Source organism: Esox lucius, chromosome 5, assembly GCF_011004845.1.
Source record: "Esox lucius isolate fEsoLuc1 chromosome 5, fEsoLuc1.pri, whole genome shotgun sequence".
NCBI lineage: Eukaryota > Metazoa > Chordata > Actinopteri > Esociformes > Esocidae > Esox > Esox lucius.
The window spans coordinates 27,767,834-27,785,470 of record NC_047573.1 but is presented as its reverse complement, the minus strand read 5'-3'; the positions used below and the strand labels follow the sequence as shown (position 1 = coordinate 27,785,470).

General features: G+C 40.8%; 1 protein-coding gene and 1 long non-coding RNA gene across 2 annotated transcripts; both read right to left on the bottom strand.

The window, feature by feature from the left end:
• Positions 1 to 2,270: 2,270 nt before the first annotated feature.
• On the bottom strand, positions 2,271 to 7,002 carry LOC114839297. The gene is made up of 3 exons (XR_004575744.1): positions 6,757 to 7,002; positions 5,670 to 5,729; positions 2,271 to 2,874 (listed from the first exon to the last, which is right to left on the bottom strand). It is a non-coding gene; the product is annotated as an uncharacterized LOC114839297 (long non-coding RNA).
• Positions 7,003 to 8,744: 1,742 nt separating this feature from the next.
• On the bottom strand, positions 8,745 to 9,528 carry LOC117594495 (E3 ubiquitin/ISG15 ligase TRIM25-like). The gene has a single exon (XM_034292160.1). The coding sequence runs from the start codon at positions 9,526 to 9,528 to the stop codon at positions 8,923 to 8,925; it is 606 nt and encodes a 201-aa protein (XP_034148051.1). The 3' UTR covers positions 8,745 to 8,922.
• Positions 9,529 to 17,637: the final 8,109 nt, after the last annotated feature.

Sequence of the window (17,637 nt, the reverse complement as noted above, 5' to 3'; positions counted from 1 at the left end):
TGTTTCTCAATACATTCCTACAGGAGCTAACACACCTGGGTCATTAGACACCCCATATTAAAATGTTTTTCAATCGTAACAAGTTCAGCAACATACAATCACAAAGGTATTGTCTGCTAGTGGGATTTCTCTCAGCACTAAAGCCACTTGAATCCATGCGGGTTAACTTCTTGTGTCTACACTGAACAAATCCTCTTTTGCCACTGCCCTTTTTAACAGCTAACTGGTCATTCATTAACGATATTAATACAGTTAAACTGACTAAAGTTTCTTATCTAGTTTAATGCCACCAGAGGCAACTCATGGAGTGAATGTCATGATATCAACTGAACCTAGCCATGAATTTACAGTTGTATAAGTGCAACAACTGTGTTAAATGCTTTAATCAACAAGAGCACCTGACAGGATATTTGAGGACATACAGGGAAGATAGAGACAATTTAAAGATCCTATACAATCAAACTCTTTATAATTATGAAAGTTACAGAAAATCCTTCATTAAGTCTTATTGAGATTTAAAAATGAGTCCCTCTACAACATGTCCCAAATGTAACATAATCAGACTGGACAGTAATTATAGACAGGTAGAATTTACTAGAAAGCATAACAGACTGTCTACATATGACTGTTATTGAAAGATTCCCAAATCTATGATCAAACATAAAATATAGAACAGATGTATGCTGAACATGAACCAAAGGTAAATGTTAATTAAATGTGTCAATTAACTCCTATCTGACCCATCAATCACAATACTGTGGAATGATCTGCCAATTGAGGTTAGAAATGCAAACTCAGTGCAAACTTTCAAGTGTCTACTAAAAACTCATCTCTACAGCACGGTTTATGATTAGGTGTAGCCTGGCCCAGGGGTGTGAAGATGACCAGAAAGGCTTGATACTGTCCACCCTTGCTGTCTTGCCAGGTGGGCTCTCGTCGCCACTGGGGTGCCCTCCATCCAATGCCTTTTGGGGGAAGAGTCACTGGCCTGTCATTGTCTCTCTGTTGTGCACTTGTGCAATTGGGCTTTACTCTGCTGGCAATACTCTGCCCTCATTCAGGGTAGTTGCGGTTGGTGGGTGTCCCTTTGGTTGATGCTTGGCAATGGGTGAGTGGATTGATTTCCTGTCTGTTGGGCCCTGTCCGGGGCCTCCCCTGGGTAGGGCCACAGTCTCGCCGGACCCCCCCTGTCTCAGTCCCAAGATCATACGCTGCTATACTATTGTGCTGGGGGAGTAGGGTCAGTTCTCCGTCCCCACAAAGTTGTCCTTCTCCCATAATAATTTGTTGTTGATATGAGGAATTCATTTTCTGAATTTTCCCAGTCTCCTCCCATTTCAAACTTTAGGAGTAGATGAGGTCCTGGTCCACACCTGCGGAGTACCTGGTTTGGGGGGCCCGTTGCTGTCCCTGTCCAAAATCCTCCTGGTTGTGTTGCAGATCAAGACGATACCTGATGATTTCAGCTGCCACTGTGCTGACACCTCCTCCTGCCACTGTGCTGACACCTCCTCCTGCCACTGTGCTGACACCTTGTTGTCCCTGTCCTTGTCCATCTGGTCATGCTTCTGACCTGGTCTAAGTTTAAATAGACTCTGGATTTAGCCCACATGCATTTATCAATTATTCCAATTGTACTCTTAATATTTCACACGGCACAGTCAGAAGAGGACTGGTCACCCCTCTGAGCCTGTGTCCTCTCTAGGGTTCTTCCTAAATTTAGGTCTTCTTAGGGCGTTTTTCGTTGGACTGAAATTCAACACTACTGTTGTTTGCTCCTTGTGACAACTGCTGTTGTATAAAGGGCTTTATAAATACATTTGATTGAATGATTGATTGACTAGGTGGATAAGAGGTTACTCTGTTTACCTGAAATCACCTCACACAGAAACATTCTACACAGTCAATAATTACATTATTTTCAAAACATTTCATAATAAAAATACATTCTGTTTTGTACAACATTTAATAATGCTTTAAATACACTTGGTAAATATTTATAAATATATTTCTGTTGACAGATAAACAACCAACTCAAAATACCCATAGTTTAAGAAGAAACACCTCTGTTAAATAATTCAGCAGGGTTTAGACATTGACTGAACTAAACTCCATGATGATTGGTTCATTTCAGTTGTCAATCAACTCCCTTCACCATTGTTGTGCATGGCTTGTTATGTGTTCATATTCATTAAGGAACCAAGACCTCTGGCTCACTTTGTTCCACTTGGATTGATTGAAAACTGTGTAACTGTAAATTTGTTACTATATCATGTTGTTCTAAATAATATCTGTAATCTTAAATCAATCTTTATACATTGATAGAAGCAGACTGATCGAAGGATCACTGAATAGGTGTCAGTATCTTCACAGACGTTCCTTTATAAACACAGAACCCAGGATAGAGTGGCTGAGTGAATGTGGTCTGGACTCTGTGGAGGAGGGTCATTGTGTCAGAGACACTGTAGAAGGACAGAGTTCCTGCCCTGTGGTCCAGATACACTCCTACTCTGGAGGAGCAGGGGACATGGATATCAGTCCTGGTATTATTGTGGATAAAACAACATATGGATGTCGAACAGAATAACATCCAGGACTGATCATTATTACCAAACCTACACTCATTACCACATCCTTTCCTGCTGATCTCTTTATATGAGACGGCTACATCAACCCACTCCCCACTCCACTCTACCTCCCAGTAACAGACTCCAGACAGACCCTCTCTACACAACACCTGGTTATAGAAGGTAAATCTGTCAGGATGGTCAGGATAGGACTGGACCTCATCACTCCAAGCAAACTTTCTGTTCCCCTCAGACAGACACAGGAACTGATTTGCTGTATTGGGATCCAATGTCAGCTGGCAGGAATCTGAAAGGATGAAAAACAAAGTAAGTGGCAGTGTCTGTCTTTCTCTCTTTCTCTGTGCATGCTGGGAGTGTGTCGGTTGTGGTTGTGAGAGCGACTGGTTTTCTACAGTTTGTCTTCGGTTGAATGTTTGCAATTTCACATTATTTATCGTTAAGTTGCACTGTCACCAATAGTGTTTTCCTTTCTTGTGTGTAGTTAGTTGAAAAGGTGAGGGCATCAGCCAGCTTTAAGCTAGTTGATATGGCTCCTCAGGGTAGAAGGGGGTTTGATTTTGAGCAGCTTACGAGGAGACATTGGGTTCAGATTGGACCCACGACTGCCAGCTCGGTGTTAGAGTGTGTTTTGGTTGTGGGATGGGTGGTTGTGTCCCTCTCTCCCCCCTCTCCCCCCCACCTTCTCTCCCTCCCTCTCCCCCCTCTCCCACCCCAATCTCTCCTGCCCCTGCCTCTCCCCCTTTTTCTCTCCAACCCTCTCCCTCTCCTCCCTTTCCCTCTCCCCCTGCCTCTCCCCCTTCTCCCCCCCTCTCCCCCCTTCTCCCACTCCCTCACCCCCCCTTCTCTCTCCCCCATTCTCAATCTTCTCCCTTCTCCCTCTCTCTTCCCCGTTCTCCCTCTCCCTTCCCCCTGTCTCTCCCCCACCTTCTCCCCCCCCCCCCCCTCTCTCCCCCACCTTCTCCCTCTTCCCTGTCCCCTCCGCCCACTCCCTCTCCCCCAACAAAAAAGTTGGAAAGGAAGGTATTGAGTGAAGAACAGAAGGGTTCAAATTAAGAGACCACGGCCAATCAAACGCTTCTGTTCTTCACTCAAAACATTCCTTTTCAACTTTTTTGGAAAGGAAAGAAAAAGGTGCAGTGGTCTCTTAATTTTTTGTATGTGTTTTTTCTGTATGTGGTGTACATATAGAGGGGACCTACCTTAACTCAAATCAAGTAGAATCATCAACTAATTATAGGAATTGAGCCTGTAATGTAGCTTTATGTTTGGCAGCATCCACATCTCCATACTGTAGAGATGCACAATACTTTTAAATAACATTTTCTCCAAAATGCTACAGTAAAAAGTATGTGGTGTAGATACCTTCCTTAACAGAAATTGTGTATTCATTAAGTAATTATAGGAATTGTGCCTTTAATGTAGCTTTAAGTGTGACAGCATCCACATCTCCATGAAGATGCGCTATACCTTTATGTGAAAATGTATCCTAGATGCTACAGTAAAAATCCTTTGTGTTGTACATATAAAGGAGACCTTCCTTAACAGAAATCAAGTGTATTCTTTTGTATACTTTTAGGAATTGTTCCTTTAACCTTTTCACGCGTGAGTTTCAAATATTCCTTACCGACCCCCCAGCGTGAGTTTTTTTGCACGTGACTTCAGTACTCGGCAGCATTTGAACTCATGCCAGCATTTGAACAGTCACCTTGCTAGGTAAGGAACACTACATGCATTGCATTGCAAGCTTCTCTCGTTGACTCGAATTCTAAGAGCTGCAAAAGTTGGTTGATTTATTACTGTAGCTAGCTAGAAAACGTCAGCTAACCGCTAGCAAACGTCAGCTGCCTGCTAGCTAACAAATCGTGACCAGTTATTCAGTGCAGTGAAAATGAATAAACTATATAAAATGCATACAACGGGGAACGTAACTTCTAGAAAGTTTTTGCAATGGTTTTGATCGGTAGTAGTCGCTAATATAATTCGTTTTTGTGCATTAGTGTTGGCTGTCTGTTGGTACGTAACTAACACTTCTTGTCCCGATTTGAATGCTTTCTACCTGGTTAATATCATAGTATGGTCTTGAAACAATTACAATCAGGAAATAAAGTTATAAACACAGTTTGAGCTAAATGTGAGTAAATAATAGCGCGGTTTTACCAGCCATTGTTACGTTACTTGTGGCTAGGTATGCTAATGGTGCGTTCTAAACATGACGTTCTAATCACACCGGTGTGATCGTACGCTCCAGGGACCACTCTAGATTGATCACACCAGTGTGATCGTACGCGCCAAAGGGTTAATGTAGCTTCAAGTGTTGCATCATTAACATCTCTATAGAGATTAATTATATATTTAAATATTAACTTCTCCAAAGTCATGTGTTGTGTTGTATGTGTATAGAGGAGATCTGACTGGACACAAATCAACTGAAATTAATGACTAATAGTTACAAATGAGTATGTGATTTAGCATCAAATTAAAATAATAGAATAGAATCCCTGAAATGTAATAGAGGACATTCATATTTTTCTTCTCAAAAGATGTCCAGATCAGATCTATAAACACTGAAACATATTCTTATTACATCCGATCTTCTGAAATGTTTTATACTTTAATGTATGTCGAAATACAAAATGTTCAAACCTATTGAGCAAGACACACGTATGTCTTTCGACTCAGACTGGTTTTAGAGGGCTCCCTCTTATGTGATGGTGTAGCCGCGCACACAATGTTTATGAATGGCTAGTTTGACTGAGTATTTTCAAGAGTCGGCTAGGTTGACCGCAGTTTGAGACCGCTCAGGCGCCGGCCCTGCTAGTAAAAATCCATAAAAATCCATCAACCTTACCAAAGCTGATTATTGTTTAAAGACAAATTCCATCCTCCTTTCTTTTTTTGAAAAAGACATAAATTCTGATCTTTAGGCCAGCAGGGAAGGTCTTGCTGGCCCTGATAGCCCACCACTGAGTGTGTGTGTGCATGTCTATGGGTGTGTGTGTACGTTTACATAAAGTGCAAACAACAATGATGTGTGATTGTGTGTGTGTGTGTGTGTGTGTGTGTGTTATTGTAATTCCTCACATGTTAAGAAATCCTCTCTGGTCTTGGGCTCAGCAGGTGGTCCAATCTGAACTGTAGTCACTATGGAGACAGACTCATATATCACAGGTCCACATAATCTGTATCCACTAGTAATCTACATACAGGTAACTAGAGGAGAGATGAACTATTTGAAGATACCATGTACTAACAACTAGTTTAATACCCATATGAATATAGACCATAAGAAGACACCATGTACTAACTAGTTTTACACCATTATCCATTTGAATATGGACTATAAGAAAATACAATGTACTAAATTGACCAGGTTATTTTGAGCAGTGTAATATCCTTACCCCTGTGATTATGGAGTATAATAAGATACCATGTACTAACAACTAGTTTAATATCATTACCCATATAAATATGGACTATAAGAAGTACTAATGACTAGTGTAAAATCAAGATTGAGATGAATCATGGCATAGCATGGGAAAATGTACAAGCTCTAATATTACTCAAGTTAGTGTTTTATATTTTATTTATAACTACATCCTACTGAAATGCTACCATCATTGTCATTGCTCATCCTAACTTCTCGCTTTGGCTTTGCATTTTTCTTCAATAAGTTTGATTCTGGATTTAAAAAATTAGGAAAAAATCTCAAAAATGTTATATAATTGTACATGAGTTCCAGTGTTTGAGGCCACTCTGTCATGGCTTGATATTGGTCACTGACTAGAACCAAGATGTTATGGTGACAATGATTGTTGACAGATCTCAGAGCTCTACTTGATAACTACATTGATTCACTGAAGATATTGAGGTCATTCATACTCTTCTGCTCATTTCCTTATGCTTCCCTCTTTCTTCTTCTCGTCTTTTTATCGTTTCTTCTGCTCCTCCTCCACTTTTTAATAAATGTTTTGATGACAACATACTGTTTTGTCTAGTTCTTGCCCACCCAGACGAATCAGATATTACAATAATCTATTCATGTTGTGTATTTACTTTCATAATGTCCTCCCCAAAATAGTATTGGTTGCTTTATAACATTAGATGTAGTTCTATGATAAGTAAAAAACAACGTTTAATGTTATAATGTTATTAAATAATTTTGACCAACCTTCCCCAGATATCCTGTCCAGTTCCTTTTTGCATACATCCTGTATTTGATGTTTCAGTTCAGAAAATTATTTCTTTACATGCTCAAAGGAGATGTGTGGATAGACAGTGATGCTGGGTAAGGCCTCAAATCCAGGAGAGACACAGAGAGACTGGACACTCTACAGAGAGGGAAAGAAGCAATAGGTTTTGACAGACAGACAATGAATTAAATTCCAGTCCATTTCAGTGGTAAAGAAGTCAAGAGGGATCCATTTCAGAGTATTGTAAGGTCAGTTAGTGATGTGAAGGGAAGGAAAAGATGTGGTAGAAAAAAGTGTACAAGCAATAGGGATAACCGCACCCTGGAGAGGATTGTGAAACAAAACCCATTCAAAAATGTTGGGGGAGATTCACAAAGAGTGGACTGCAGCAGGAGTCAGTGCCTCAAGAACCACCACGCACAGACGTATGCAAGACATGGGTTTCAACTGTCGCATTCCTTGTGTCAAGCCACTCTTGAACAAGACAGTGTCAGAAGCGTCTTGCCTGGGAGAGGACTGGACTGCTGCTGAGTGGTCCAAAGTTATGTTCTCTGATTAAAGTAAATTTTGCATTTCCTTTGGAAATCAAGGTCCCAGAGTCTGGAGGAAGAGAGGAGAGGCACAGAATCCACGTTGCTTGAAGTCCAGTGTTAAGTTTCCACAGTCAGTGATGGTTTGGGTTGCCATGTCATCTGCTGGTGTTGGTTCGTTGTGTTTTCTGAGGTCCAAGGTCAATGCAGCCGTCTACCAGGAAGTTTTAGAGCACTTTATGCTTCCTGCTGCTGACCAACTTTATGGAGATGCAGATTTCGTTTTCCAAAAGGACTTGGCACCTGCACACAGTGCCAGAGCTACCATTACCTGGTTTAAGGACCATGTTATCCCTGTTCTTAATTGGCCAGCAAACTTGCCTGACCTTAACCCTATAGAAAATCTATGGGGTATTGTGAAGGGGAAGATGCGATACACCAGATCCAACAATGCAGAAGAGCTGAAGGCTCTGAGCAGTGCCACAGACTAATCGACTCCATGCCACGCCGCATTGCTGCAGTAATTAAGGCAAAAGGAGCCCCAACTAAGTATTGAGTGCTGTACATGCTCATACTTTTCATGTTTATACTTTTCAGTTGGCCAACATTTATAAAACTCTTTATTTTTTATTGGTCTTAAGTAATATTCTAATTTTCTGAGATACTGAATTTGGGATTTTCATTAGTTGTCGGATATAATCATCAAAATTAAAAGAAATACACACTTGAAATATATCAGTCTGTGTGTAATGAATGTATACATTATACAAGTTTCACGTTTTGAATGGAATTACTGAAATAAATCAACTTTTTGATGATATTCTAATTTCATGACCAGCACCTGTATAGTCGGTACATATTATCACTCCGATACGAGATCCGTGGTCACCATGTTTGATCCGACAGTCAACTACAGAACGTTGTATCCAAACCAGACAGATAACAGATGGAATTGGATTTTGGAAAGAGGGAGAGAGAGAGGGAAAGGAGGGGGATGTGGGGGAGGGAGGGAGTGAGAGAGAGGCTGGGGGGGGTATATTGAGGGAGAGAATGACCATATCTGTGAATACCTCTAGTTTGTGGTACAGGGCCAATATACTACGGATTAAGGCTTTACTTTAACTATCGTTTAACCAGGCAAGTTGATTATGATCCAATTCTTTTTTATATCAACCACCTGGGGAATGTTACAGGGGACGTAGAAACAATTAATATTAACAGTCTTGATCAGAAACTGACTGACATAAATACAGTATCACCTTGATGTTTAGGGAATTAGAACCAGGGACTTTTCGGACATTAGTTAGATTCCCTGACCACTAGGCCACCTTGCCTACCCTATTTGGCATGGCATCATATGTTAAAACATCCCTTACCCATGTACATCTTGTAATACACCACACCCTCTTATTGCTTAAACAGACTCATACTGAATTCTATTGATTCTTGTCAAAGCATGGGGTTTACATTAGCAGTGTAAAATAGGTAAGGTAAAATAGCTATTGCTTATGTAAGGTTCATAGATTGCTCACAGTTTAGCTGTTACAAACACACCCACAAACAAAATAACATTTTATATCAAATACACCCACATCCACACACAACATATATGTTTTATCCTATACTATAGAGTTCCTGTCTTACTTGTTTCTCAGTCCTTTCTGCTGCAGCTGAGATTGTATCATGTCCTTTATGTTCATCCATTGTACAGAGCAGACAAATACACTGCTGATCAGTACGACAGTAAACCTCCAGTAGTTTGTCATGATGAGAACAGATCTTCTCCTGTAGTTGTTTGGAGGCTTGGACCAACTTGTGCTTTTTAAAGGCAGGAGATTCATAGTGAGGCTGGAGGTGAGTCTCACAGTAAGAGGCCAGACACACCAGACAGGACTTGACAGCTTTGAGTTTTCTACCAATACAGGAATCACACTCCACATCTCCAGGTCCAGCATAATAATTATCAGGAGGAGCAGCTTGGAGTCTTGTCTTCTTCAGATTCTCTACCAATTCAGCCAGGATGGTGTTCCTGTTTAGAACAGGTCTTGGTATGAAGGTCTGTCTGCACTGGGGGCAGCTGTAGATACCCTTGTCATCTTCCTGATCCAAGCAGCCCTTAATACAGCCCATACAGTAGCTGTGTCCACAGGGAATTGTTACTGGATCATTCAGCAGATCTAAACAAATCGAACAACTGACTGAGCTTATGGCCTCTGCCATATCCCACACATATACAAACAAAGAAAAAGAACCTGAGATTAGTTTTGTTTTCTTTGAAAAGTTTCTTTTCAGAGGAGTGGTTTGTTTTCTGAGACTTCCTGGTTCTGTGGTGAACTCAGTTATAAGATGTCAGGTCTGGCCATTAGAAGGCAGTAATGATCTATCACAGACAGAGAAAATATTCTCAGTTCATTCAGTAATCTTCAAGATCTGGATCATCATTTCTCGTGATTCTAGGACAATTAGCAGAACAGCAGAAATGACAGCATGTGAATGCAGAGAGTACATGTCAAACAAATAGAGATCTCACATCTTTATTACAACTTTCTCTCTTTTACAAATCTGTGGAAGGACCTGAAGTTTTTCACAGTGACCTGAGTAAGGTAAGCCATAATTTGACTCTTTACAGCTCCATAAACTGTCCTTAACTATATACCTGATACAAGATACACTGGTTAATGCTTTCATTTTACAAAACCCTCTTAGGCCTCACTCTTCCTGTCTGAGATCTGCTTTTGTCACCATTGCCCCCAGAGAGCACACATACGTCTTGCCGATTTCGGCATAAGATCGGAAGATCGAAAGCACTTTAGAGCGTCGAGTGGAGGTCGGCTGTACGTGTGAACGATTGAAAGAAATGTGTGGCAGGAAATGGGTCTGCGATGGGCGGTTCTATGAGTTTACTTTGTACAATTCTGCGCGGCCTTTTCCGTGGCCATTTATTTCCTCACCTAAGTCTGATACGGATCTTATCCGGCAACAAGATATTTTTGTTACAAAACAATTCTCATAGAACATAAGGTGAGTACATAAGCTCGTGTCGAAATCAAGTTAGCTAGCTCAGTTATATGCGTAGGTAAGCAAACTGCATTTTAGGTTAATTTAAATCTAACATTTTGAAAAACTTGTTTCAAGGTAAAAATATTCAGAAACTCAGTTTCCAGTGTTTACAGGGAAAACTGAGATTTTGGCTTGTAACGTCGATGTGCCTCTTATCTCCGGTTTGACGTCAGAGTGTGCGTCGTTCTCTTGTGTTTACATGAGGCAGTTTTGTGCAATTGCAGACGTAGCCAAAACAGTGTTGGTTTTAATCTTGTTAACAGGACTTGACATGTTTACCCAAATGTACAGTTACTCTCCCACTGTGTTGAGGAGCAGAGGCTAAGTAGTGGTATTCCGATGGTCTTGCATGGTGGCCCCATTATGCTGACAAAGCCCACATTTTAAACACATTGTTCAGATCTCCCCACAACCAGCCAAAGGATGGAAGCAATACCCAGCATGAGTACTCTATGAAACAGGAAATATTCTGTTTACAGACATATTTAATTTTCGAATGTATGTATTTGTAATACTACACATACATAATTATTTTTATTACGGTCATTAACTGTTCATGGTCCTTGTCATCTGTTACAGAATAGTTTCACAAGATTGCAGAGCAGTGAAAGAAGTCATGTGACATCAGACCTCAACACTGACTAGGAGCAAGAATGCCAAAGAGGTGGACAACATATCAAATGAGAAAATATTAGTTTTAATTTTATTACTTTAGCCTAATGTACGAAAGTATCAAGTGAGTAAAATATATCCAAATAGACAATTACTCTAGTAAAATATCTTGACTAAAATAATCTGGTAAAAAAAGCCTTTTGAACTAATTTGTTGTACTTTCCTATATAAATCAAAAAGACTCCGGTGTTCATCCTCCTCAACACATCTCAACCTCTCCACTAAAAAGGCAAGGAGTCTCCTCTTAAAACATCTCTTCATTGGTTGTGAGAGCAAAGACAAACCACCAGAATGGCATCAGTAGTGGCAAGTGAAACAGAAGGGTCAACAGGATCAGATATGAAGTAACATAACTAGCCATCCAGATCCAAGTTCCAGGCCAGACCAGATCACAGGCCAGACCAGAACACAGGCCAGACCAGATCACAGGCCAGACCAGATCACAGGCCAGACCAGAACACAGGCCAGACCAGTCCAGCATCTGAAAGGAATTAACTTAAATAGACATGGTGATTAACCTACCAGAACACAGGTGCGCACAGTGAACATACGCACGCCACGATCTTGGGCCGCTTGGAAACCAGAGCATCGCACCTGGACAGTGACACAGCTTAACCACTTAGTTGAAGGCCAGGAGTTGAGGTCCAACCTACAACTTCAAGTCAAATGGAAGAAAGTAACATTCTTGGAAGTAGGTTGAATGAGTATAACACAAAGCAATAGTCCTGTAGTCCTGTTATACTTTCAGTGTTACTGAGCCCTGTCCTTGTCTCTTCTAGCTCCAAGACCTTGTTTTTTTCCGACCTGTGAGCAACGTGTCCCACCAAACTCTACAGGTACATGTTGTTTAACATTATAAATAAAATTACTGGTGTGTCCTTTGGAAATCCTTTTAAAGACTTCGCACTTAAAACACCTGATTCAACTAAAATGTTAAAGTAGTATGACAACCCCTAACAGTACGAGTGTGCCGTTTTAATGCTTTGTTTGCTTCAGACCTCAAAGTTGTCCACAACCGGGGACAGAATGTTTAGCAAACTGTGTGGTGTGTGTTCGAGAAGGTCTTCACACTGGACTTGGCAACACAACTGAACTGGTGCAGGAGGAGGCAGAAGACTGTCATCCGGTCAATGCCACTGAAGGATGCTTATTGTGTGTAAGTTGAACCCTTGCTTATTTTTATAGACGTAAACATTGGTGGACAAAACCAACTCATCATTGGAAATGTGGATGCTGCCCACACTTCAGTATTTCCTCTCGAAATGTATCTTGCTGTGGTGGGAATGTTGTTGAGGGGGCTGCCCTCCATCTATTCTCTTCCCTCCCCTCCACCTCTTTCCTTCCTCACTTCCTCTTCTGTTATCTCCACCTCTTCTTTCCTCTCTTCTATCCTCTGTTCCACTATGGTCTACTCCTCTTCCATGTACCTTGTTGGAACTCTACTTTCTGTCCGTCATTATCAAGACTATTGTCTCCCCTGCCTACTAAAGTAATGCGTACACTTCTTATGAAAACACAGAGCATAACCTTTAAGAGATGGTAATAGGCATGGAAATAGTACTGGTAGCATTTGCTAGCCAAATTTGCTTTACCTTACGTCTGTGTTTCTCAGTACGTGTCAATATAACTGGGGATACAATTGTGGCAGCAATATTGATAGATACATCTTCTGGTGACTGGCCTCTTCTCTCTAACGTGTGTTCTTCTGATAACTGGCCCGATCCTTCTGTCTCTTTCCTATAATTTGTTTAGCGTAGGGAGAACGAAAGTTGTTTTGAACGCGATCAGGACGTCTTTTTTCCTGTTTCAAGTCGTCTGCTTGAAGCGTATTGGTAGCTCTGACTATGTCAGTGTGATCTGCGTTTCTCAAATTGCATGCATAAAATCGCTCAACTTTGTCTAACAAAGGCACATTTAGATTTTTCTTTCTTTATGTGGTGCAATGACTTTAAATCAAATGCTAAATAATCACTGTTATACTCATTGCAATCGCTTCATATTTTGTATTTCTGTTCTTAAAAACCCACATTTTCCAGGAGTTACTGAGGTCGAGGTTGAAAGAGCGGGGACGGCATCTGGAGGGAGAGACCTGGGGAAAAAGAGGACGATTGATTTGTAGCCTATATAATGACATTTGCTGGGTGTTTTTGTTTAGGCTTCTTTAGTTTTTTTCTATGTTCGTTAAATTGTACATTCTGTAAATAAAGTTCATACCTTAGTCTTTATCTGGTATTTTCACTTCACGTTAGCAGTAGATTAATTAAATTTATAACACATTAGTAGTTAATATAGGATGGCATCTGTCACTTGGATTGATTGCCAGGTAGGCTAAACTTCTGCTTTGGGGGTGGGACTTCCGGCTTGGTAGGTGGGACTTCCTGTGTGACATATGCTGGGGTGGGACTTCCTGTGACGTATGTTAGGGGTTGTAACTTCCTGTATGACGTATGCGTGTCCGGGGGATAAAATATGGTACGGGGTATGTGGTATGTCATTCATGGTGGCTTTGATGTTAAACATGAGGGCTCCAGGGTTTGGGAATGTTTAACCCCACAGGCAATCAATGTTACGACAAGTTGGACAACAGACAATATATAACCAGTGGGTGGTACCTTTCATGTTTTACCATAGGTGGCTGGTGTGGTCTATTTATTTAAACCACACAGACCCCAGGTGTTGGTCATTCAGACTAGCCTGAGTAAACCTACATGTACATTACAAAACATGGTGGATTCTACAGCGATCAACACTGGGTTTTAAACACTGGTGAACGTTTACAGCTTAACAGCTGCACAGCATATCGGCAAGAGAATACATTTGGTTGGCGATGACATGATGAAGATGCCACCCCTGAAGAAACAGATGCAGCGCTTAGCTCAGATTCCTCAACAAAGCATAAAAATAGACAGTCGGCCTGTGACTATCAAGCAGCGGGCAGACTTTGTGAAATATGTCTCAAGAATACAACCAACCGGAGTTTGAGGACTGGCTAGGAGATGCCTTGGATGACAACGCTGAATGTTCTCAAGAACCTGAATGGCACAATAATTCTGAGAAATGGTAATCAAAGTTACAAGTTCTGAGTTGGAGATACAGTGAGGAGTTCAAGTATTTGATACACTGCCGATTTTGCAGGGTTTACAACTTACAAAGCATGTAGAAGTCTGTCATTTTTATCATAGGTACTCTTCAGCTGTGAGTGACGGAATCTAAAACAAAAATCCAGATAATCACATTGTATGATTTTTAAGTAATTAATTTGCATTTTATTGCATGACATAAGTATTTGATACATCAGAAAAGCAGAACTTAATATTTGGTACAGAAACCTTTGTTTGCAATTACAGAGATGATACGTTTCCTGTAGTTCTTGACCAGGTTTGCACACATTGCAGCAGGGATTCTGCCCCACTCCTCCCTACAGACCTTCTCCAGCTTCTTCAGGTTTCGGGGCTGTCATTGGGCAATATGGATTTTCAGTTCCCTCCAAAGATTTTCCATTGGGTTGAGGTCTGGAGACTGGCTAGGCAACTCCAGGACCTTGAGATGCTTCTTACGGAGTCACTCCTTAGTTGCCCTGGCTGTGTGTTTCGGGTCGTTGTCATCTTCAATGCTCTTACTGAGGGAAGGAGGTTGTTGGCCAAGATCTCACGATACATGGCCCCATCCATCCTCCCCTCAATACGGTGCAGTTGTCCTGTCCCCTTTGCAGAAAAGCATCTCCAAAGAATGATGTTTCCACCTCCATGGTTCACGGTTGGGATGGTATTCTTGGGGTTGTACTCATCCTTCTTCTTCCTCCAAACACAGCAAGTGGAGTTTAGACCAAAAAAGCTCTATTTCCCATTCCTCCTCTGGATCATCCAGATGGTCAGTGGCAAATTTCAGACGGGCCTGGATATTAATCAATGACGGTGTAGTGTATTACTAATGGTTTTCTTTGAGACTGTGATCCCAGCTCTCTTCAGGTCATTGACCAGGTCTTGCCGTGTAGTTCTGGGCTGATCCCTCACCTTCCTCATGATCATTGATGGCCCACGAGGTGAGATCTTGCATGGAGCCCCAGACCGGGGTAGATTGACTGTCATCTTGAACTTCTTCCATTTTCTAGTAATTGTGCCTTCTCACCAAGCTGCTTGCCTATTGTCCTGTAGCCCATCCCAGCCTTGTGCAGGTCTACAATTTTATCCCTGATGTCCTTACACAGCTTTCTGGTCTTGGCCATTGTGGGGAGGTTGGAGTCTGTTTGATTGAGTGTGTTGACAGGTGTCTTTTATACAGGTAACAAGTTCAAACAGGTGCAGTTAATACAGGTAATGAGTGGAGAACAGGAGGGCTTCTTAATGAAAAGCTAACAGGTCTGTGAGAGCTGGAATTTTTACTGGTTGGTAGGTGATCAAATACTTAGGTCATGCAATAAAATGCAAATTAATCATTTAAAAATAGATTTATTTCTTTCATTCCGGGCGGCCTGACTGCGTTACACTGGCAGCTAGCCGCCGAAGAGAGGGTGTGGGCTGTGATCTGCTGTATCTGCTTGTTTTGCCATTTTCCTCCAGCAGAGATGCTATTGTACCCCTTTTATTCTTGTACTGATTATTTGTATTAACTTAATTTTAATATTTTCAAATTTTAGTGTACATAAGTTTGGTCAACATTGGTAGTTTTTAAATAAAATAGACTTTGAGTTTTGCACTATTGCTTGTGTAAAGGACCTTTGTGTAGACATGTACAGTAAACACATAGAAACAGCCTTCTCTTGCCACTGCTTACCATAATATTTTCCTGAACTAATGGCCATTTTCCATGGCGTGGTACTGGCTCATTTACTCGTCTATAGCCTCGACTTTAATGCTTCATGGGGGACAGTTCTTTACTGTGTTTAAACACTGCAGTGTCTGTAGATGGCGCTGTAGCAAATGTGAATTGCACGTAAGGCAAGACAATCGCCATTTTGCAAGCTAGGAATCCCACGTTCTAGTAATGTGAAAACTGAATCATTTTAGTGACTTTGTTCTTTGTCTCGTTCAGGAAAAGGAACAACTCATTTTCAAAGGGTGTAAGGTACAAGCTATATGCTCTGAATTGGACAAAACAACATGTGGATTATGACATTGTTTTACTGCAATTTGATGAACTCTGGAAACAAACAAAGATCAAGATTTCTTTGGACGTCAGACTGAAATTATTGAACACCGAGTCACCTACATCTATGGTGAGTTCTGTTCTATTATAAATAACTAAGTATTGTTAGGTTACTGATTAAGAACGTAATGACTGTTTTTTATTGAAAAATACTTTTTGCAATATTCAATTAACATTGTAATTATTTTGTCAAAGTCACTGGTAGCTGAATGCAAGTGCTAAACCATTGGTGGGAAAACAAGTTATAGAAACTGAGCTTGAAAAAAACAGCATTGGCCTGAGATGAAATACCTACAGTAAAACTTGTGTTTCTTTGTGTGTCCACAAGTTTGGTAGCTTAATATGTTGTGTTTCTTCGATTATCCTCTTAATTTATCAACAAGGTAGACTGTTATATAATATGCCCTTATTCCTCGTAACTTATATCAATTGATACGTAACATTAGCTAAATCGTGTTTCTTTGTGTATCAACAAGTTAGAATGTTATAATATGTGCTTACTCCTTGTTGAGTTATATGTTTTAATTAATCATATATTTTATGTACCTTACTATTATTATTATTATTTTTCAATTATGTTACTGACTGTTGTATAATGTGCAAGAGTTCATTGTGCGCATGTGTAAACAAACTGGACTTTTATTTTGACTCGAGTTAAGTGAAGCTTGCTACAACGGAGTGTGTTGCTGCTCGCGTATGTGTGAGCTGATGTTCCCTCGTGCGCTGATGTTATACCAGTGCGTTGAGATGTAAACCAACAAATAAACAACACGAAGAAGTGATGTCTGGATTACTCATGAATGGATGACAACAACATATTGTATATCAACATGACAGATAGAAATGAAACCTTAAAACTCCTTGTAACTTATATCAACTGATACGTAACATTAGCTAAATCGTGTTTCTTTGTGTAATGTTATCCACATGTGGATAACGTTACTCTTGGCAGTAAATTTAGCTAGACTAGCTAAACCTGCACTTGTTACAATTCCGTTACTGAGGTGTCTTTGTGTATCCACATTGTTCTTACCTAGCCTGTGTGTGTCTTATGTTGCCGCTTTTCTAAACCTCTTTTCTAAACATTGCTTTCAGGTGATTACTTTTTCTGTAGTTTGTTCCCGGAGGAGGATGACTGTGTGTGGCAGTAGTTCCACGCCTGTGGCTTAAAGGGGGACTTTGCTACTGGCCACCACACAGCATCACCAGCAAGACGTCCTTCAGCCACGACAAGTTTGCCAGAACCTGTTCACCACCTGAAGACACCAGGGAGGCTGCCCCTTTTGTTAGAAATCGGCGGTTACGTATAATGGTCAAATAATGTAGAACCCGTATCAAATCGAGGGAGAAGTTCGCTCAAGTTTATTGGAAAATTGCAGCACAGATGTCATTCAGTTAAGGTTCCATTATCTTCTCATGTTTCTAGAAGTTAACCCCACATGCCAGATGGTC

Coding starts and splice junctions, on each gene's coding strand:
- LOC117594495 (XM_034292160.1), bottom strand. CDS start 9,528: ATGGCAGAGGCCATAAGCTCAGTCAGTTGTTCGATTTGTTTAGATCTG.